Here is a 24664-nt window from a genome sequence, read left to right as displayed (position 1 = left end):
GAAAATGGCTGCATATTACAGTGCTGCTCTTGGAAAGTGAACACAGCTACCGAAACCTTTATCAGTCATGAAATATGGATGGAGTCCAGCCGGGATGGCACACACACACACATAAATGCATGCATACACATTTACACACAGGCGTGAACCGTAATCTTGGCCTCTCAGCCCTTTTGGTTGCAAATTCAGCTTAATGAACCATCTGCTATTTACAGTAAATGTATCATTAAATGCAATGGCATTTCAAACAAGAATGTGTCTGTTGATCATCTTCCCACACCTGGCTTTTCCAAGCTGATGAAAGGAAATGAAGCTATTAAGAGAAGAGAATTTTGCCAAAAAATAAACATTTTTGTCATTATTTTCTCATCTTTAGGACTTTTTTTCTGTTGTGGAGCCCAAAAGGACAAGTTTTTGTCCCTACAATTACATTAAATGGGGACTGGAGTGTTCAAAATTCAAAAAAGGCCCAAAAGCACCTCATACATTTAGTTTATATGATTTGTGTGCATTATCCCAAGTCTTCTCAATTAATTCAAGTAGTGTTGTGTGAGTAACAAATGAAAACTTAAAGATATAATTAACCCTGTAAATTCTGTAATCATTTACTCACCCTCATGTCATTCCAAACCTGTTTGTCTTACTTTCTTCTGTGGAACTTGCAAGAAGATGTTTTGAAAAATTGTCTTGGGCATTGTGTCCACAAAAGCATTTTTTATTTTTTACAGCGGCTAGCGTACTTTTCCAATTGTTTTTGCCACGTTTTTTTAAACGCCAAGAGTGTAACGAGGCACTAAGCGTCTTTTTCATGCTCTGCACTTTTTACTGGTCGCCTCGAGTTGAAGAATGTTCGACTTTGAGTAAAAAGCTGAGTGCTTTTTAACCAGCCGTCCAATCAGAGTGGACGAGGGGCGGGACAAACACAACACTGACCAACTGTCACAACATTCTGCTTATACAAGGTCAACAAGAAGCATAATAATGGAACAAAATCATTTAAAGATGCCATTGAATTGAAAATTGAATTTACCTCGGCATAGTTGAATAACAAGAGTTCAGTACATGGAAATGACATACAGTGAGTCTCAAACTCCATTGTTTCCTCCTTCTTATATAAATCTCATTTGTTTAAAAGACCTCCGAAGAACAGGCGAATCTCAACATAACACCGACTGTTACGTAACATTTGGGATCATTAAAATGTACGCCCCCAATATTTGCATATGCCAGCCCATGTTCAAGGCATTACACAAGGGCAGCCAGTATTAACATCTGGATCTGTGCACAGCTGAATCATCAGACTAGGTAAGCAAGCAAGAACAATAGCGAAAAATGGCAGATGGAGCAATAATAACTGACATGATCCATGATTACATGATATTTTTAAATTGTCTTTCTAAATGTTTCGTTAGCATGTTGCTAATGTACTGTTAAATGTGGTTAAAGTTACCATCGTTTCTTACTGTATTCACGGAGACAAGAGCCGTCGCTGTTTTCATTTTTAAACACTTGCAGTCTGTATAATGCATAAACACAACTTCATTCTTTATAAATCTCTCCAACAGTGTAGCATTAGCCGTTAGCCACGGAGCACTATCAAACTCATTCAGAATCAAATGTAAACATCCAAATAAACACTGTACTTACGCGATTAGACATGCTGCATGACGAACACTTTGTAAAGATCCATTTTGAGGGTTATATTAGCTGTGTGAACTTTGTTTATGCAATGATAGAGTCGAGAGCTCTGGGGGGGCGGAGAGCATGAGCAATTAAAGGGGCCGCAGCCTGAATCGGCGCATTTCTAATTATGCCCCAAAATAGGCAGTTAAAAAATGAATTTAAAAAAATCTATGGGGTATTTTGAGCTGAAACTTCACAGACACATTCAGGGGACACCTTAGACTTATATTACATCTTGTAAAAAATCGTTCTACGGCACCTTTAAAACAAGAGCCAGAGCAAATACTTCACATTGTATTGACATTTTTTATATAGAAACAGTACAGAAACAAACACTTTCACGGATATTCCGTATCATAGCAAGCAACGTGTCTCAACTGAAAAAACAAAACAAAAAACGCTGCGCCGCTGCAAAGCGCTCTCAAGCGCTGACAGCTAGGCATTTTCAGCAGAGCATCTTGCGTTTTCAGCTGGCTAAAAACACTTTGGTGGATGCACGGCACACAATGAAAGTCAGTGGCCAGTGTTGTTTTGGATCCCATGTATGGACAAAAACAGTAAAAACATTCTTTCAAATGACATGAAAATTTTCATGTTTGGGTGAACATTGAAAACTTGAAGTCACATCATCCTGAATGTCATCTCTGCATCCCTGTTGATCGGCTAGCGATGAAAACCACCATGTGGAATCTGCAGACAACAGCTGGGAACAGACAGTTTGACAAGACCATATTGGTTTATAATTATGCCATAATGTTCAGAACATTTAATCAGTAAAGTGAAAGCTAATGTCACCAGCACATAACACTTTTCTTGTTACTTCTTGTTCCAGACACCCACATGTGTATCAGCACCATGTGACATCTCTTCCGATTGTTGAAGAATTTAGCATAATTGAAACATCAACCACTTTACTTAGCATCAAACCAAAAGCTGATCTCAGTCAAAGTCTAAAGCTGATAGTCTGGGATCGCCGCGTCCCGTTCCCGTGCTTCTCGGTTTGGATTTATGATGGGAGCGCATTCGGCATACAAATGAGTCTGTCGCTTTTGTCACATGCTGACTGGGCGCCTACTGTGCCCTGGTCAACAGGCACGCTGCCACTCCGAGAAAGAGATAAGATTGACAGATAAAGCTAGAAGAGGCCTAGTCAGCTGCTAGATCTGTGAGACGCTGGTGGGAATTAAATGAGACTTCCAGTGCACACATAAGCTCTGTCTCTAAACCTAGTGAGGCATTTTAAGGCATCATGGGATGCAAAAGCTGTTCCGAAAGGTTGGCAGCAACATTATGTGGCCCTCTAAGATACCTAATTTTGGCCAAATCATGAGGCAGCACTCCATGTACCCTTCACATATAGACCTTATGTGCCAGAGATGCAAGCGTGCAGCCATCTTTTGAATTTTGTGTTTGAACTTCAGTTTTTGCGGGAGCTCTGTATATTTCTATGGCATCGCTGTCGAAGAGTAATAATCTGGTGAAGTGGATTTGCTTATTGTAGGGTTAACGAAAGTTATCATGAGCATTGTAATATTTGAAGCGTATGTCATAACAAATGTCAGTAGACGAGGAAGATTTGGAAGGAGTGGTTCATACATAAATCCGTAAGCAGTATTGGGGAAAGTAATGCATTACAATATTGAGGTACTTGGTTACTTTTTATGGAAAGTAATGCATTACATTACTTTTGCGTTACTTTTTCTCATCTGGGCTGGGCTGTTTGCTTGTTTGTTTTTAAAACAAAAAGTTATATTTTTGGCCCTTTCACACCAAAAAGTGAAATGAATAAGCCTCAGACTGAAAGAAATGCAAATTCACACCTGTACAGTAGAGGGCGCAGCTCAAACAAACAAGCCTTTCAGCTGTGCTGCTGTTCTGCAATACAGAATATGACACAGGAGAAGTAAATGAGTAAATGTATGTTCACATTTACTTGTTTAAAAAAGTAACTCAGATTTTTTGTTGTAAATTTAAAAGTAATCTGTTACTTTACTAGTTACTTGAAAAAAGTAATCTGATTACATAACTCGCGTTACTTGTAATGCGTTACCCCCAACACTGTCCGTAAGATCTTACCTTAGCAACATGCTAAAGGCCCCGATATACTTCAAACAAAATCGAAGAAAGAACTGATGTGACGTCATATCGAACAAAATCAGGCCAAAATGAAGTTCGTTTTGTGTTCTTTTTGGAAGTTTGAAATGGTTTGCCAAAGTGAACTTTCAGGAAAAGTTCGCTCCAGCTGCAAAACACCTTCGTACTACCATTGGTCCGTGACGATAACGTAATAGAGACAGTAACGTAAATATCGCATGCGGTTGTCACGTGCATTTCGTCAGTAAAGCCGGTTCCCTGATTACCGCTAAATCGCCATCACCTGCTTTCAAATGGAGCGGCATATAATAGACAGAGCCGTAGATCACTGACAAGCTACGCAATATTGCATTATCGAAGGCGATTCATCTGCGATAATGAACGCGATATTGCGTAGCTTGTCAGTGATCTACGGCTCTGTCTATTAAATGCCGCTCCATTTGAAAGCAGGTGATGGCGATTTAGCGGTAATCAGGGAACCGGCTTTACTGACGAAATGCGCGTGACAATCGCATGCGATATATCGCCCAGCCCTACAATCCAACAGTCCCCATTGACTTTATATAGCTTGAGGCTGCCTTTTTTTCATTTCTGGCTTATAACAAAAAATAGAACAATGTCTAAAAGCTGCTATGTGACATTATGTACTGCAAACAAGCTAAAAAACTTAAAACTAAGTTTTTATAAGCTGTCGACCCCAAAAAACGAATGTTTAAGGACACAAAATTGGAAACAGGCAGTGAGACAACGGGTCAGAAATGCATTGGAGGGGAACGTATTCGGCAACAGGTGAAATAATTCTTTGACATTGTTAAAAATAATGAATGTTTTTTTTTCTTTGTTTGTTTAGCATAACCTGTCGCCAATTACGACCCCCTCCAATGTATTTCTTATAGTAATATGACCCGTTGTGCTCTGTCTCACTGCCTGTTTCCACTTTTGTGTCCTTAAACATTCGTTTTTTGGGGTCGACAGCTTATAAAAACTTAGTTCTGGGTTTTTTAGCTTGTTTTCTATACACCATGTCACACAGCAGCTTTTAGACATTGTTCTGTTTTTTGTTAAAAGTCAGAAATGACAAGAAGGCAGCCTCACGCAATACAAAGTCAATGGAGATGGTTGGATTGCCTCCCCCCCCCCACGCCTTCATTCGCGTGGAACTGTTCTCTGACTCATTTCGTCTGTAGAATTTGTTGAGGTAAGATCTCCGCGGGTGAAAACATGAACACACTGGATAGCTGCTTTATAGTACAAAATGAAAGCTTGCAGGCGATTGTAAGTAAAGGGCGGGATTTATGTGGAGAAGTCCTGCATACATCACCAGAGATGGATAAAACATTCACAACAATGCAATAAAATGCATTTAGAAAATAAATAAGGTGAATTTTCATTTCATACCAACTTTATCACGTTGTTATTGTAGCAACATGCTAACATCAAACTCTGCGAATCGAGTCTCTTATACGCTTACCGTGATTGGCACTGTTGTTGTTAGACTAGTTCAGTCAAATTTTAAATTGACTTTCACCCAATGTTTGTGTGTTATGTATATGTATAATGTTGAAGTAACATGCTGTTATCTTAGCATCATGCTAACGTGAAACAGTATTTGTGTGACGAGTTGCTACCGATGTAGAGCAATTCAAAGCACTCACTTATGAAGTTTAATTTCAGTAGGATGCTGTCTTTGTAGGCAATAGATAGCAAGACAGCTTGATACGTTTTGGAACACATCTATACTTCATAAATACTGACATATACTTAAAGATTTGTGAAAGCTTAAAGGTTTATGGCCCATAGCGAGCTTTCACAGTTCAAATAGCTGCATGTCACAAGAATCACAACAAGGTGTAGAAGTGTCACTAGTGAGTTCTTTGAAAGCGATGATCTAGGAGCGTATTTTTAAAAATATCCTGTCATTGCAAAGACTCAGTTTAGAGAGAGAGCAGAATAGAGATTTGAATCATTCATGCAACAATCTCAGCAGCTCTTTCTGCATAATTCATTGCATGGTACCACTTCAATAACATACTACGTGCTACGTTCTCAGTCACTGCCAAAACAATCGTTAGCGTTTTATTCTTTGTTACAATCAGCTCATCCAGCATCCTGTTGCCAGGATCCACTCATATTTTACTCCCATAATTCCTTTCGCCCTCCAGGAGATAGCAAAAAGAAGCCAATATTGGATTCATTTTTTCTGTGGCCTTGCCAGGAACAGGAATCTCTACAGATTTCAGGCTTTGAGCTTTTGATACTTCAGAGCTTCTTTCTAAATTATCTCATGGGTTTAAAGGGATAATTTACCAAAAATGAGAATTTTGTAATTATTTACTCACCGTCATGTGGTTCCATCCAAATCCATGTGCTGGTTCCGAAATTGAATATTTCCCTACTACCATGGGATAGTAGGGAAAAACAGTATACCAAAAGAGTAGTATGTCCGAATGCAGAATAAGTCCCCGGATGACCTACTGCTGCCAGCGAGATTCTGAAGTGCGCATTCAGTGGACACTTTAATATCCCATGAGGACACGGTAGAGGATTTATAAATGGAGGTGAAGCGACACAACTGACGCTGGTAGGTCACATGATAATGACGACATTGCAAATGTAGTTTGTCCGGTTTACATTCATATTACACACATTCATACTATTTAGAACATACTTTTTTAACAGTCGTGAGCATTAGATGTAATCTAAATGTAATGCATTTAATACGTTGAAACTAGCACGTACAATTAAATATCCAATACTGAACAATACCAATAAATAAAAAAATATTGTGTATTGGCCACTTGTATGGATTGTGCGTTCACTGTGAATACACATGCTTTGGCAAATAACTTTTTTGGTCTTTTTATGGAAAGAGTTAATATTTTTCTCATTTGTGACTGATGGGTGAGTAAACAATGCTCTTCATTTTTGGTTGTACTGTCCCTTTAAATCCATCTTTGCTTACAGTAGTTGAGCTCTAGGTTTTTTGGCCCTCAACTGTTTTAGTAGATTTCATGTTTTATGTGAGTTTTGAAATATCCAAGGATGAGAACTGACCGTATGCGCTGGAGCCTGTCTGTCAGGTAGTTTACAGTGTGACTCGAACAGTTGTGCTCGTTGGTTGCTGTCAAAACGCATGTAGAGCATGGCTGTCTGTGTGGGAAGGGTTTGAAAAGGCCACTCACTCGCCAAACTGCTGCCTTTGTGCTCGTTACCATCTGTCAGAGCTCATCGGCTGTTTTTCATAGCAACCACGTTGAGAGTCAGGTGGATTTACTCTCACCTACTGGTTGGAGAAGTTGCATTTGGTTTGTTATTCTCTGAGAAACCTGTGAGGCCGTACTTGACATGCCAGTTTTATTATTGGACCCAGTCGACAGGCAATAATCGCATGATATATAGTGATGGGAAGTCCGATTATTTTCCGGTGAACAGGTTCTTTCGGACGGTTATTTTTAATGAACTGGTTTAACGCAATGACATCATTCACGAATATGCAATTCTATTATAACAGGATTAGTTCATCAAATAATTAAGATTCTGCCATCATTTACTAACCCTCTTGTCATTCCAAACCCGCAGGATTTCACAAATGAAGGTCTTTCAGTGAATTCTAAGAGATTTCTGTCCCTCCATTGACAGTCTACGCAACTACCACTTCAAAAAGTTCATAAAGAGTCATTCAGTCAAGAGCACTGAGTGATTTTTCTCTGTCTTTTGTTGTTAGATTAACATTGAGGCAAAGACAGCAGCAGGTTTATTAGGCTGCTGTCACTTTAAGAGCTGCACGTATCCAACATGCTGTTACACACGTGTGTTCTTTCTCAACTGTTTGTTCACTTAAGACATAACCGACTATAGGTGCGTCCCAGTTCACCTACTTATGCACTATTCTATAACGTTTTTAAATATAAATAGTGCGAGTAGTGTGTTCACACTGAAAATTCCAAAAAGAAAAGTGCACTTTAAATACCTGGATGATGCACTAAATTAACAGAAAAAACGAAGTGTGGAATGGTGGACACTTCATGCACTCTACTTTCATAGCTTTAATAACATAGCGGAGGGGAAAGGGCTGTCAGACTCCAATGTTTAAAGGTGCCCTCGAATGAAAAATTGAATTTATCTTGGCATAGTCAAATAACAAGAGTTCAGTACATGGAAATGACATACAGTGAGTCTCAAACTCCATTGTTTCCTCCTTCTTATATAAATCTCATTTGTTTAAAAGACCTCCGAAGAACAGGCGAATCTCAACATAACGCCGACTGTTACGTAACAGTCAGGGTGTACGCCCCAATATTTGCATATGCCAGCCCATGTTCCCAACATTATGAAAGGCATTAGACAAGGGCAGGCAGTAACGTCTGGATCTGCACAGGTGAATCAACAGACTAGGTAAGCAAGCAAGAACAATAGCGAAAAATGGCAGATGGAGCAATAATAACTGACATGATCCATGATATCATGATATTTTTAGGGATATTTGTAAATTGTCTCTCTAAATGTTTTGTTAGCATGTTGCTAATGTACTGTTAAATGTGGTTAAAGTTACCATCGTTTCTTACTGTATTCACGGAGACAAGAGAGCCGTCGCTATTTTCATTTTTAAACACTTGCAGTCTGTATAATTCATAAACACAACTTCATTCTTTATAAATCTCTTCAACAGTGTAGCATTAGCCGTTAGCCACAGAGCACAGCCTCAAACTCATTCAGAATCAAATGTAAACAATATAACAGTATACTATACTCACATAATCCGACGCATGCATGCCGAACACTTTGTAAAGATCCATTTGAGGGTTATATTAGCTGTGTAAACTTTGTTTATGCACTGTTCAAGGCAAGCGCGAGCTCCGTGGGCGTGGAGCATGAGAATTAAAGGGCCAGTAGCCCTGAATCGGCTCATTTATAATGATGCCCCAAAATAGGCAGTTAAAAAAATGAATTAAAAAAAAGCTATGGGGTATTTTGAGCTGAAACTTCACAGACACATTCAGGGGACACCTTAGACTTATATTACATCTTTTAAAAAGAAGTTCTAGGGCACCTTTAATGACAAAATAACCTTATACAATTCACAAACTACATGGATGAGTACATAGTGCATAAGTACATAGTGTATAAGTGCATAGTGTATAGTGCGTCATTTGGGACGCAAGTTATGTTTTACAAGGATACTTGCCTATATGGGCATTTTGTCAATTTTGTGTGAATTTGTCCGTTCAAGTGCAAGAAGTGTAATAGGCTATTCACACGCTGTCTGAGAGGCAGCTTTCTGGAAGCATTCTTCAGATGTTTGCGCACAGAAAACATCTTGAAAACATCATGTGATTACTGTACCGCCTTCCTGTAAAAGTGTACGGAACCATTCATTTTGCATAAATCACATAACAGTTCATGTTTTTATGATTTAGTTTTAATCCAAATGACGCATGTGTACTAAGTAAGCGATCAACAAAACTAGCAGTTAACAATAGTAATTTGCTCTTCGTTTTCCTTTCTTTGCTATTGCCATATCTGGACTACAAACTTTCCAGCGATGTCTACAAAAAAGGGATGTGATCGACAAGCTCGGGCGTCTGTGCTGCTGCGCACTCAATCCACTCTGCGTGTTTCGCATATCAGCTCACGCACCGCAGCTATAGCATGGATAATTAGTTTGTCATGAATATTTTGAATATTTAGTCATGAATATTTTTATTTTGGTGTCACCATTGTCCTGTGCATTGGGTTACCAGCACCAAGTTCAAGCCTATTCATTTCCACCCCCAATGTAATAGCAAATGCAGCATTTTAATCAATCTATTACTATATGTCTTGGAGTATCGCAATAATATTGTATCGTGAGTTCAGTATCGCGATATGTATCGAATCGTGACATGAGGGTATCGTTACATCCCTACAGCTAAGCGATTAATGCGGTTCTGAAATGTTACATGCTCTAGACTTTCTCAGACTGTCAGTACAGTTTCTCTGTCTTCTGTAACAGAAGTGACAGCCGAAGACAAACAATTCCCAAAAGTGAGTTTGCTGTGTGTTTTTCACCACTCTCATCCAGTTCTTTCTCTCCGTCTCGGTTGTTCTCTCTCTGGGCATTTTGGTAATAACGGCCGTCCTGTGCTCCATGGAGACATTCCCATCTGAGTGCCATGCTTCACTAATGAACACAGACTACAAACACATTTAGACTCCATTCGGTTGTCAGAAAATCATCTGAGGATGCTCTCTTATTTAATTTCGAAACTGTGAAAAAATGTTTGATATTTCTTAATAGATTAAACAAGGAAAAAAGATTTAGGCTATTCACTTGCCAATCTTCACTCAAATAATGACTCTTTGCAAACAGGTTTCCAGAACACTCACCGGTCTTTCATTGGTCAGTTGAACAGACAGCCACTCCCCCCAACTCACGCTATTGGTTGAGCCACTGTTGCTATGTCAGGATGGTCGGGGTTCTTAAACAAACAGAGCAATGTTTCGATAGTACATCAGAGCCACAGTGTTTACACTTTTGGGGGCTTATTTATAAGCTAGGAGAGGAAAGCCTGGGATATATTTTGATGTGTTAGAAACATCTTTTGACAAAAGTCAGTCACTTTTATCAAAGAATCATTGTCAAAAAGGCCCTGACTCCTCCAGTATAGAGGTTACTTGGGTTTATTTCTCTGGAGACAAATCTGGAAACTCGCAAAAGTCTTCATTTTAATAGCGTTGATATCTAGGAGAAACAATTGAGATGTTAAAAACCTTTTTTTGTGATTTCTCTTCTTTTTAAGCCTGCTAATCCTGTATAGTAGATTGCTGACAGAATTGATTTGTTAATCTAAACGTTCTTTGTGCATAATAGTGGCCTGTATTTATTTTAAGTGAGATGTCTTTACAGTGATGGCATTTTATTTTTGTAAAACTACAATAGGACCGGTACTGTTTTATATGCAAATAAAGTGTTAATATAGAAAGATGTTGTGCTCTGGGAGCGAAGAGAACAAAGCAAAATACGTGAGAGATGTAATATCAAAACTAATATTCTCATTACTGCACACAAGGGCTGAGTCTGGGAATCATTACCCATCAAATGAGAAAACTGCACTGCTGGTGTACCTCTGATACATGATTTTTATTAAAGTTTGTTTTTAGAGGCTGGCTGAATCATTTTCGGCCAATATATTGAAGTCACGTCGACTCCTAATGTGTGATTAAATGAACCAAAAGCTTTATCATCATCCTGTAGATTTTCTAGGCTTCCAGCTTAACCCTATAAAGCCTAATGTATCATATTTGATATAGTAATAATGTCTAAAGGTTCAATAAACTGTTCCATTTCCAAAAATTAGATTTTTCAGACTATTATTTCATATGTCAGTCTTTATAGTTTTAAAAAATGGCTCGATGAGCGTAGTTTTGACGTGTTTCTTATTGAAACATGAACCGGGATTTGCTTTTTCCTTTGTAGGGGCAAGTGGTATTAGGGGGAAGGGCATTGTCATTCTAGAGTGCATTTGATTGAGCAAAAATATAGACGCCCCAGAGTGCAAGATGAGTCATCAATGTTTTTCAAAACATTCTCCCACAATTGAAACACTGTAGACTAATTATACAGTGCTTCCCACACATAGACTTTACTTGGGCGGGCCGCCCAGGTTTATTAACGGCCGCCCAAGTATATTTGGAGACATTTATGCTTTTATTATTTTTATCCTCGTATACTTTTGTGTCCGCCCAAGATAATGGCGGTAAAGGCGGCGCTGTTGTGCGTTCTACAGGCTCGCGCAACAGCGCTTCAGACTGCTTCAAAGTGATTCTCAATCAATGAAAAGCGCGGATTTATGCCAAGCGATTGCTAATGAACTCAAGTTGATGAATTATGAAAATGTCTACTTTATGGCCTTTATATAATATGTTTTAGATGATTGTAAGAATCTGAAAGATCAGCCTGCAATTGTGTAGACATTTCAAAATAAGAGTCCCAGTGAATTTCGGGCTTGTTTATAATTAAAAGTCACACATTACGTTTTTTTTTTTTTCTTCTTCTGGGCATTATTGGTATTTTGGTTACACAATAAATTGTATTTAATTTTAATTTAATTCATAGTAAATTATTGTAGTCTCCCCCACAGGAAGAAAAGACTAAGAACATAATTTGACAGTTATATTATTCATTATTTAAATTTTACTAGTAAAATCTGTGTCCCAGTCACTGAGAGAGACACTATATAACATAGCAAGGAGAACATAGGAAAAGGATAACAATTTAAATGCTGTAATTTTGAATAATTTACAATGCATAATAATACATAATATTAGTATGTAATTAAATGTAATAGTATGCTATGTAATTAAAATTAATTTCAATAAATAAAAAATCCTGTTAAAAATCTCACATTATTTGTTTGTCACATACAGTAGACCATTTTTGTGCCGTGGGTAATAGGAGGATTTTTCACCCGACTACCACCGCAAGTATTTTTCAAACCTGTGGGAAGCACTGTTATATATGTATATATAATTACAATTTATAAATTGTATATTTAATAATATAAATAATAACAACAATGATGATTATTATTTAATCATTTATAAATTCTAATTATATATGCTTATGCTTAATCATGGCTTTTACATTCAAATTAAGTTCCAAAGGAAACAATCGTATGATCAAAAAATTTATTAAAAACACTTGAAATATTTGTGATTTTATGTTACTGCCACAAATCTTACAGGTATTTTTTTGAATGAATTAAAATTAAAATTAAAATGAATTAAAATTTCTGATAATTTACTCACCCCCATGTCATCCAAGATGTTTATGTATTTCTTTCTTGCCAAAATTAAGGTTTTTAAGGAAAACTTTCCAGGATTTTTCTCCATATAGTGGACTTCAACGGGAACCAATGGGTTGAAGGTCCAAATTGCAGTTTCAGTGCAGCTTCAAAGGGCTCTACACGATCCCAGACGATGAATAAGGGTCTTATCTAGCAAAACGATTGGTTATTTTCTAAAAAATCAAAAATGTATATACTTTTTAACCACAAATGCTTGTCTTGCACTAGCTCTGCGAAGCGCCATGAATTACACAATCACATTGGAAAGGGAAGTGGAAGTACCGCGGTAGGGTGAAACACTCATTTTCTCCTCCAACTTCAACATCGTTGTTCGCCGTTTGACTTAATCTTTGCACATTCTCTTTGTAGGCTAACTCTTGCTCGGTACTTTTGCCTACGCCATGCGTGACCTTTCCAACATGATTACACAATCCTTGGTGCATCGCAAGACAAGTATCTGTAGTATATAATTTTTATTTTACTTTTTAGAAAATGGCCGTTCATTTCGCTAGATAAGACCCTTATTCCTCGTCTGGTATCGTGTAGAGCCCTTTGAAGCTGCACTGAAACTGCAATTTGGACCTTCAACCTATTGAACCCTGTTGAAGTCCACTATATAACGTTTTCCTCAACCTTAATTTCTTTTCGACTGTAGAAAGGAAGACATAAACATCTTGGATGACATGGGGTGAGTAAATTATCAGGAAAATTACATTCAGAAGTGAACTAATCCTTTAATTGGAGCAAACAGTGTTGTAACATTAGGTCCTGTCCAGCCAAATCCTTGTGGTCAACCTCTCCGATTGTAGTCCAATCCCATGTAATATTTAGTTGTCAATCCCAGCCTCACTCACTACAAGAAAAACTGCAGGACTGATCCCAGACGTACTCATACAAACATCCCTTCCATTAGCATTCTAAGTGTTGTGTTAGTATTTCTGTGTATCAAGAGTATCGTGCTCTGCCTTCGGCTGGCATTGTCCTCTCTCGAGGCTGACTCAATGCAACATTACAGCTAGCGTCAAAAAGCAATATGAAGAGAGTTTAGTGCGCACACCCATCCATCACACTGACATGCAGACAGATTTCAGCCAGCTCTGACTGTCTACAGGGGATTCATTCTGCTGCTGGATTAACGCTCTGACATCAGCCTTTTACTGTCTCTGATAATGGTGATAAATGGCATTTGCATTGAATACGTTAGTACATGTAAAATATAGTAAGTAATGATGGAACTATAGATTGTACAGGATAAGTGTTTTGTAGTAACTTTTATTGTGTCAGATGATTAGATCAGTGGGATTTTCAGTTGTGTTTCCCATGAAGCCTTCAGTGCGAGAATGTTTCAGGCCAGTTGATGGTACCTTCATTTGCCAAATTTGATTAGTGCTTGTGCTTTAGATTTGTCAAAATTATGGATGTATCAAACAATTTAGTAATGTTTTGCATTGTATGAATTCATAACTTTCATAAAGTTACAGTTACTATTGTAAGTTTTAAACCCTAGTAAATTGTTGCTAAGAAAATTTAACATTAAAATAATATTATATACATTTTTTATTTATATATTAGGCCTATGTATTAGTTAGCCTATATATTAGTTAGTGTTAGTTAATAATGCGTTAACTAACATTATCAATGAGCAATAGCTAAATTTGTTACAGAAGTTATTATTCTTTGTTAGAGATAGTTTAAAAATACAACTTTTCATTTTAGCTCAGGTCCATTAAATAATAGAGTTACAAATGTTGAAATTAAGATGAATAAATCATTTAGAAGTATTTTACACTGTCAGTTTATGTTAACTGAATTAACTGATGTTAAATAATGGAGCCTCGTTGTATTAAAACAATGTCTAGGGCATGTTGTAGTCCAGATTAAAATATAAAAATGTTTAAGTTTGAAAATAAATAGCCTTAAGTCTTTAAGAATTTGGTGCTGTGATGAACACACTAGCGAATACAAAAATCTGAATTTATAACATTTATAGACCTTATGTAGCCCCGCCCCTTTTCAGCGTTGCGCTCGTTGTCTTTTGACTTCAGGCTTGTATTTCCACAGAGATCTTATGTATTTATGAATGAACTGCTCATTTTAAAATCCTCCCGTTCTACTGTCATTTGTTAAGACACCCGCTTTAAACATTACAATGCTCATGATAACTTTTGTTAACTCTACAACATGTAAATCCACTTCACCAGCTAATTATTCTTCAACAGCGATGCCATAGAAATATACAGGGCTACCGCTAAAACGGAAGTTCAAAGACAATATTCTAAAGATGGCGGCGCGCATGTTTCTCTGGAAAATAAGGTCTATAACTGTTTATAACATTTATACTGTAGTAGCTGTAGCGCAGCTGCTTTGTTTACAGGGGTTACTGGGGTAACCGCTGTATTTCTGCTGTTCCTTCAGCGCCAGCTGCTGTCATGTGCATTTTCATTCAGTGTGTCTCCTTCACTAGTTCGTCCATGCGTTGCTCATGCACGTTGGGCTTGTTTACATCAGTGTGTGTCTCTTTGATGAAGCATACAGCTGTGTTGTGCATTTTAAACGGTTGATGGATAAAGTATTCTTAAATGCATTCTAAAAATCAGAATAATTCGTAATATATTATTCACAGTATTGTGAAGTGCCCACGATAACAATATTGTGTATTTTGTGCATTATCGTGATATACCGTATTACCGTATACCGGTCTGGCACGTCTAATTTACAGTACCTGTCAAAATATTGGAAACATTACATTTTTTTTGTAAGAAGTCTCTTATGCTCACGAGGGCTGCATTTATTTAATCAAAATACAGTAAAAGCAGCAATATTGCGAAATATTATTACAAATTAAAAGGACTGTTTTCTATTTGAATATTTTTAAAAAATGTAATTTATTCCTGTGATTCAAAGCTGAATTTTCAGCATCATTACTTCAGTATTCAGCATCACATGATCCTTCAGAAATCATTCTAATATGATGATTTTGCTGTTCAAGAAACATTTATTATTATTATCTTTTTCCAGGATTCTTTGATTAATGGAAAGTTCAATGAACAGCATTTATTTGCATTTATTACATTTATTTATTAAAACCATTTATTGAATAGAAATCTTTTGTAACATTATAAATGTCTTAACTGTCATTTTCGATCAATTTAATGCATACTTGATGAATAAAAGTATTAATTTTTCTCTTTTTTAATCTTACTGCAGATGTTTGAAGGGTATAATTGTTTCCACAAAAATGTTAAGCAGCAAAAACTGTTTTCAACATTGATAATAATAATAAGAAGATATGTTTCTTGAGCATCAAATCAGCATATAAGACTGATTTCTGAAGGATCATGTGACACTGAAGACTGGAGTAATATGCTGGAGTAGCATAAGAGACTTCTTTCAAAAATATTAAAAAATTGTAATGTTTCCAAATTTTTGACAGGTACTGTAATATAAAAATGTTTGCTAAAAAGTAAAATTATGTTCATTTTGTAATGTGGCTATTAACTTAATATTTCATGTTATGGTTGGTTATCCAATATACAGTATAGTCTGTATTAAAATTCAAAACTATTTTGTCCAAATAAATAAAAAATAAAACACAAGTTGTTTTAAATGGTACAAGTGAATTGAGGCACCACAACATTATAATGTACAGTTAAAAAAATTATTTTAATCTGCTAATTATATATTTACTTAATATACATGTAAAAATAGGTTTATATAGGTTACAATACTGGCTCACAAAAAAAAATCTGTAATATCGGCTGATATTTTGTGCATCATATACTATACTGATTATATTATGAATGCACAAGCTAGAAAGCTTTGTACATACCTGAATTTTAATTGTTACACACTGTTCATATACAGTTCATAACAGTCTAATTTGAGGGGAAATTATTTCTGATAGCAACCGGAGTGATGCAAGGGACAATCACTCAGTCCATCATCACCTTTTTCCCAAACATAGCCAGCTCAGAAATGTGCTGTGTGTGTTATTCCTCATATCCACAGAGATTTAAAAGCTGTAAGTACATAATATAATTCAGTCTCTAAATGTGGCCACATTAATTAATGCCACCTTAACCTTTCTAAAATGCTTAGATGTCTAATAGCAGCCGCATTATCTCAGAAGCAACCTGACTGAACCTTCCTGCATTATGCCTGTAGATCACAGCCACACGATTGAATCACAGGGACGGCGTTATAGGGGTCCGGAGGGCTCTTTGCACCTGGTAAGGGTTATGCGAGACGGGCCTCTGGCTGCCCTGTCTCTCTGCCAAGCAGCAGTGTGTGTCCACAGCGCTGACAGCAGGACCGTGGGAAAGCGTTTAGCACAGGCGCACAGCTCAAACGGGTTTGCTCGTCCTATTACAACAGAGCTTTTGTCACTCCCGTTGGCGATGGCTGAGGTTCAAATTGAGGTTTAAGCTGTAATAAAAAATCATATGCAATTTAATATTTGACTCTGTGAACTAGATTTGTGCATTTCCTGAAGACAGTGTGACTGTTGTTTGTCCATGCAAACTCACCGCTATGACGCTTGTAGGTTGTTGCCAGGGTGTTGCTATGTGCGTCAGACTTGTTTGTAAACCATAGTGAAGTTCAGTTTGTGAACAGTTGTTCTTTTCTGGTTCACAAAATGAGTCATTAGTCATTAGATTCATCTGAATCAAAATGATTATTAAAAATCCTTAATCCAGTCATTCTATATGATTGGTCATGGAAAAGACTGTGGAAAATTCATTGGTTAAATAGGATATTTATACACTGAACAAAATTATAAACGCAACACTTTGGTTGTTGCCCCCATTTTTCATGATCTAAGACTTTTTCTATGTACACAAAAGGCCTATTTTTCTCAAATATTGTTCACAAATCTGTCATAGCTCATAGTTCATGTGCAGTAAGGTCTGAAGAGCCAGTCAAGTGAGTTTGTGGCAAACCTTTTACAGTGCTTGAGTATTGTTGTCTTTTACTGCATATGATAATTCATACTCGGGAAGTAGAACTGAAATGACATTCATTACAAGATGATTAGTTAAAATATTTCAAACCACCTACAGACTATTTTTCTAGTCATGTATTTCGTCATATTCAAAATACTATGTAAAAACCTCGTCATGTCTCGATCTCGCGAACTCCAACTCCATCTCCATCCATGAATTTGATAAACTAACACAATACAACAAGACGAAGGCGTCAGCTAACATGACATTACAAAGTTACCATAGTATAATATTGTGTAAGTTAATAATGAGTTAAAGGTGCAATATGTAAGAATTTTGCTGTACAATATCCAAAAATCCCTAGGCCAGTGTTATATATTTTGTTCACTTGAGTACTTACAATATCCCAAATGTTTTCAACTATTTGTAAATCGTGAGAAAATTGCAGTTTTAACCAAGGCTCCGGGACGTGTGAGGAGTCGCCTGTCAATTGCGTCATACCCGCGTTACCTTCAGTTTCCGCTTTTATTTTGTAGAAACCATGGAAACACCAAAGACGCTTTAATATTTACAACTGTTTAATATTTTACAACTGGACAACTGTTTTGATATATTTATAGACAGAAAACTAATTATTGTTATATAGCTCAAAACGTTTAGTCTTATTGTTTAAATCTAATCTATGTTTTTTTGCGAGTACCATGCTTTACCATGCCTCAGAGAAAAACACTATTTTGTGAAGTAGCTAACATAGCATAATCAGATGCAGCTTTATTTTTACTAACAGTAATACAGCATTTTCTCCATCATACAATACGTTTTAAAATTAATTGCATGTCATTTATCAACACAAGCCATCCAGCATTTAATATGATAATCTAAAATCAATCTATCTTACTGCAGTGTGTAACAGTGTCTCACAGCAGCCGCCGAGCGAACGCACAGAGTAACTTTATAACATTTTAAACACACTCAAATGTATCTAATATGATAAACAGAGCTGCGTTACCTCATACTCATGACCGGAAAAGCGGAAGTGGCGCCTGCGACTGTGTCATAATAAAAGTCCCGCTGCTCATGAGGTGTGTGTTGCACAATCGCTCCAGCTCCTCATTCAGCTCTCACAGCACTCGGTCCTGCTCTGCTTCATACTGCAGTAACGTTAATAATCGCATCCATTGACATGATTTCTTCCAGAGTCCTATCCCGATTCTTTTGCACCGTCCGTTGAGGTGAAGACCACATGTCCCAAGATTCCGCACTCAAACTTGGCGTCATCAAGCTACGCCTTTGTTTTGAATAGGCCTCTAGCGACCTCTAGAGGACAGAAAATCTTACATATTGCACCTTTAATAGTCAATACATATAAAAACACAACATATTCTCATCTGTGAAAGGTTATCCCATTTCTTCAGGAATTTAAAGGTCCCGTTTTTCGTGTTTTTTTGAAGCTTTGATTGTGTTTATAGTGTGCAATATAACATGTGTTCATGTTTCGCGTGTAAAAAAACACAGTATTTTTCACATAATTTACTTATCTGTATACCGCTGTTTCCACTGTCATAAAAACGGGCTGATGACTTCCTTGTTCTATGAAGTCCCTCCTTCAGAAATACGTAACGAGTTCTGATTGTGCCAGCGGTTCCTGTGTTGTGATTCGACAGCAGCTTAGCGCTCCTTGACCGGAAAGGTCACGCCTCTTACCATAACGTGGAGATGCATGCGCTCAGTGTTATTGTAAACATGTCTTTAATTTTACCCTATCAATCTGAGCCGGAATCAGACCAGGTGATTGGACTGCTGGATGAAAATAACAGCGTTTCGACGACATGGCGACAAACACACTCTACAAACGCACCTCTTGTGTATTCCTGTGGGCGGAGGTTAGTCAAAAAACTGTTTTAGTGACGTCATTAAAGAAGGAAATAGAGGGATGTAGTCCAAACTGGCCGTTCGATGTAGGCGACTTCTGTTAAATAAAATATCTCGCTTGGCATTGAACTTTGAGCTTTAAAATTTTACAGATTTTATTTATACTCTAACAACAACATTACACACTAACTAAAATTTGAAACATGGGATCACGAAGAACGGGACCTTTAAATCTCAGCTGTTTGACAACCAGAAGCTACTCGATGTTGTGGCATCATTGATTCCTATTCTGAGTGACGACATGCTGACATTGCAAGATGGCGGTCATGTTGACGTGTCTGGAGAGGTCAAATGTGGCATCTATGTATACATATCTATGGTTGCCCTTCCCTACTTGCAACATCTCTTGTGGGTTCAGGACGAATGCTGTGCGTTTGCTTCACATCTCTGACAGGCAGTGAGCACAGCAACACATCTCGTCTTTAAAGGCTGACGTGGCTGTTTTGGCAGCCTGCTTAACCTCTGAGCAGTGTCAGAACTCTGTCAGTTTTGTTTATGCATATGATTATTTATTTATTTCCATGTCAGATAGTTTCCTAGCCCAGTTGATATGCAAATGAGCACTCAAAATTAACATATTTGTGCATAAAGAGTGAACGCATATGGATGCAGAAAGTGGTTGATAGATTGAGCCTATGTGCTCCTGTGTGGAGAGATCTTGTACTTGTTATGTAACTTGTGCTTTGGGAGGTGACTCAGGGTTTATTTAAGAGCAGTGAGATAATGTTAGAAGTGCAGATCTAAGCATAGTATGGTTTATTTTTCATAAGGAAATGTGTGGTGGGTTGGGTGTTATTTAGAAGTGAATTGAGAATCACTTTAAATTCGCAGTGAATATTGAATGTGATGTTTATGAAATCCAACTAAAGTTTTGTGAAGACAGATGGTTTTGTCACCTTGTGGTCTGTCAGAACTGTAACTTTGCTCATGAATCGCATGTTGTTTTACTCATTGTTTGTTTGTTTTTCCCTCAGTGCTGGCAAATTTTCGAGGAATGGTTCAGCATGGACTCCCGCTGGAGATCGGCGACACAGTGCAGATTTTGGAGAAATGTGAAGGTAGTCAATGTTGTTGTCGTGTTGCTGACAATCAACTTCTTTAGAACTGTAGATCTTCAGCTATAGAGACAGATTCTGTTGAATTTATTTGTTGATATGCAGTCAGTTGGTAGATTTTAACACCCCTCTTTACAGTTGATTCCTCTCTCAACTCTCTCAAAATATCTGAGTGGTTGATGGGTAGATTCTTACTATTCTTATGTTGTTTACATCTTTTTTTTATGGGTGCTTCTTCAACTATGACCACTTTAATGTCCTGGGGTATGATTTTTAACAAACAGTATTTATTTATTTAATGTTAAAAACTAAACTAATTGACTGAACAATTTTGGTAACTTTTAATGGCAATTATTTATAGATTTGTACAGTACAGTCCAAAAGTTTGGAACCACTAAGATTTTTAATGTTTTTAAAAGAAGTTTCGTCTGCTCACCAAGGCTACATTTATTTAATTAAAAATACAGTAAAAACAGTAATATTGTGAAATATTATTACAGTTTAAAATAACTGTTTTCTATTTGAATATATTTCACAAAGTAATTTATTCCTGTGATGGCAAAGCTGAATTTTCAGCATCATTACTCCAGTCTTCAGTGTCACATGATCCTTCAGAAATCATTCTAATATGCTGATCTGCTGCTCAAGAAACATTTAATGTGTACAATTGTACAAAATATTTGTGTACAATATTTTTTTTCAGGATTATTTGATGAATAGAAAATTCAAAAGAACAGTGTTTATCTGAAATCTAATCTTTTGTAACATTATAAATGTCTTTACTGCCACTTTTGATTGATTTAATGCATCCTTGCTGAATAAAAGTATTCATTTCTTTAATTTCTTTTCAAAAAAATAAAAATAAAAATTCTTACTGACCCCAAACTTTTGAACGGTAGTGTATAATGCTACAGAAGCTTTGTATTTCAGATAAATGCTGTTCTTTTGAACTTTCTATTCATCAAGGAATCCTGAAAAAAAAAAAGTACACAACTGTTTTCAACATTGAAAATAATCATAAATGTTTATTGAGCAGCAAATCAGCATATTAGAATGATTTCTGAAGGATCATGTGACACCGAAGACTGGAGTAACGATGCTGAAAATTCAGCTTTGCATCACAGGAATAAATTACTTTGTCAAATATATTTAAATAGTACACAGTTATTTTAAATTGTAATAATATTTCACAATATTACTGTTTTTTACTGTATTTTTAATTAAATAAATGTAGCCTTGGTGAGCAGACGAAACTTCTTTTAAAAACATTAAAAATCTTAGTGGTTCCAAACTTTTGGACTGTACTGTATAGATTTGTTTTTTAATTGAAGACCTTTTACACACATTATGACTGTCCCTTAGTTTAATTTTCGCCACAACCAACAATTTTAATGAAGTTTTATCAAGTTCTTTACTTGAACAACTTTGACAAAAGTAAAGAAATATGAGACATTTGATGTATGAAGAAAAAAAAAATCAAGGTAAATATCACATGAAGATTAAATATTATATTTTGTGTCAGTAAATTATGTGTAAAGTGTAAAAAATATAATTTAATTGTGAGTTTATCATTTAATAATAGAGTTTTTTTTTTTTTTTTCAAATGTCATTTCCACCACAAAAATGCTATTAAATATGTGTTGGAAATGAAATTGCATTGGTTCAGAGCAATGATGGTTCAGAAAAATGACAATAATTAAAGGATTCTCATTAGATATGCTCGCTGTTGGACATTGCTAGCAAACAAATCAAATAAACTCTCATAAACCACACTTTTCACACTCTCACTAGTAGGGCTGCACGATATATATCGTTTCAGCATTAACATATGTGCTTTGTATTCCCTGACAGTTTAAACATTTAAGCATGTTTAAAGCATTCAAGAGCAAGAAGACACAAAAGAGAACTCAATTCGGACAGCACGTAAACACCGAATTCATTTCTCTTTCTCGTCTTTTTGGGCCTGAATGTACACATACGCCTCAAAATTATATCAAAATGCCCATTTCTGCTGTTTGCTTCATTAATGTTAAAGGTGCCCTAGAATCAAAAATTGAATTTACCTTGGTATAGTTGAATAACAAGAGTTCAGTACATGGAAAAGACATACAGTGAGTCTCAAACTCCATTGCTTCCTCCTTCTTATATAAATCTCATTTGTTTAAAAGACCTCCGAAAAACAGGCGAATCTCAACATAACACCGACTGTTACGTAACATTTGGGATCATTAATATGTACGCCCCCAATATTTGCATATGCCAGCCCATGTTCAAGGCATTAGACAAGGAAAGGCAGTATTAACGTCTGGATCTCTGCACAGCTGAATCATCAGACTAGGTAAGCAAGCAAGGACAATTGCGAAAAATGGCAGATGGAGCAATAATAACTGACATGATCCATGATATCATGATATTTTTAGTGATATTTGTAAATTGTCTTTCTAAATGTTTCGTTAGCATGTTGCTAATGTACTGTTAAATGTGGTTAAAGTTACCATTGTTTATTACTGTATTCACGGAGACAAGAGCCGTCGCTATTTTCATTTTTAAACACTTGCAGTCTGTATAATTCATAAACACATCTTCATTCTTTATAAATCTCTCCAACAGTGTGTAATGTTAGCTTTAGCCACGGAGCACTATCAAACTCATTCAGAATCAAATGTAAACATCCAAATAAATACTTTACCCACATGACCCGATGCATGCATGCAGTATGCATGACAAACATCTTGTAAAGATCCATTTGAGGGTTATATTAGCTGTGTGAACTTTGTTTATGCACTGTATTATAGTCGCGAGCTCGGGAGGGCAGGGAGCACGAGATTTAAAGGGGTCGCGCGCTGAATCGTTGCATAGTTAATGATGCCTCAAAATAGGCAGTTAAAAAAATTAATTAAAAAAAATCTAAGGGGTATTTTGAGCTGAAACTTCACAGACACATTCAGGGGAAACCTTAGACTTATATTACATCTTGTAAAAACTGGTTCTAGGGCACCTTTAATCAAATGACAAAGAAAAAAAATCACTTTTGTAGCTTTAACAAAGATTAATTATATTTCATTTATACAGTTAAAGGTGCTAAAGAGGATGTTTTGTTTTACACATTTTTGCAATATTACTTGAAACTGTCTTTACTAACTGATAAAAGACGATTTATTAGGTGCACTGAAAGGAATAATATCAATATACATCATCTGTGCACGAGGTAGGGCCTTAAAAACATCAGCCAATCGTTTACGTGATCATCGCTTAAACGATTGGCCCTCTGGCTTGTCAATCACTGCCGTGACGTTCCTTGTGAGAGACGAGCGCGGCTGCGCGCTCCAGTAACTTTCCACACTCCACAGGCACTGCATGCAATGTTTTTGTCAAGAGTAACAACTGCAGATTATGAGTTACCTGCGGTGAGTCCGACATAATGAATCCACTAACACGACACCGCGAATGCCGGTGGTAAACACTCGTGTTCCAATACTCGCGCACGAGTTTTGGGAGGCGTTCCCTCAAAATGAGCTGTGAAGGAGGAGGGTTGTTCTTACGCATGCGCTCATTTCAAAAACTCACTAACGGTCTTTGGTTTCTCAGTCGACGAAAATATCCTCTTTAGCACCTTTAAGTCTATGCAGTGTTATTTTACATTTGACAGTTTCTCTACCTGAACACTGTTAGACTTGCCTGGAAAACATAAAGCCTTGTTTATTTCCTTTATATCTTTGCTCTATTGGTGCTTGTAATTTGTTTATTATTTTCTATGCAGATGCACTCAAATCACCCCAATCATTCGATAATGATTAATTCTTTCCAGCTATTCAAGTCATCAGGTGAAATTGTTTACATACAGAAAAAAATGTCAGTTTTTTCCAATATACCTACCGACTCACTATTATATGTTGTATATAAGTCCACAGGGTCAAAAGTGCCCAGAGTTGAAGAAACACCCTTAGTGAACCCTGTATATTTTTTTAGTATCACATGCTTAAAGTTTAAATGGTTTGGAAATGGATTATATAATACATAATCCATTATGCTGTTGAAATGCTGTTGAAAGTGTGAAATAATTATAAATGGCATTTTATAGGATGGTACAGAGGATTCATCACAAAGAATCCAAATGTAAAGGTGAGAGCTA

The 24664-nt window shown here is 36.7% G+C and overlaps 1 protein-coding gene across 1 annotated transcript in view; it reads left to right on the top strand.

Moving 5' to 3' along the window:
• Positions 1–24664, top strand: part of dock4 (dedicator of cytokinesis 4) — a 105916-nt gene that overhangs the window by 1328 nt on the left and 79924 nt on the right. The window contains exons 2-3 of the mRNA XM_048158748.1: positions 20452–20535; positions 24614–24654. Of these exons, the coding sequence (XP_048014705.1) occupies positions 20452–20535; positions 24614–24654 (125 nt within the window). The remainder of the gene's footprint in view (positions 1–20451; positions 20536–24613; positions 24655–24664) is intronic.

This window comes from Megalobrama amblycephala, linkage group LG15 (assembly GCF_018812025.1).
Source record: "Megalobrama amblycephala isolate DHTTF-2021 linkage group LG15, ASM1881202v1, whole genome shotgun sequence".
Lineage (NCBI taxonomy): Eukaryota > Metazoa > Chordata > Actinopteri > Cypriniformes > Xenocyprididae > Megalobrama > Megalobrama amblycephala.
This window is presented reverse-complemented; position numbering and strand designations above follow the sequence as displayed.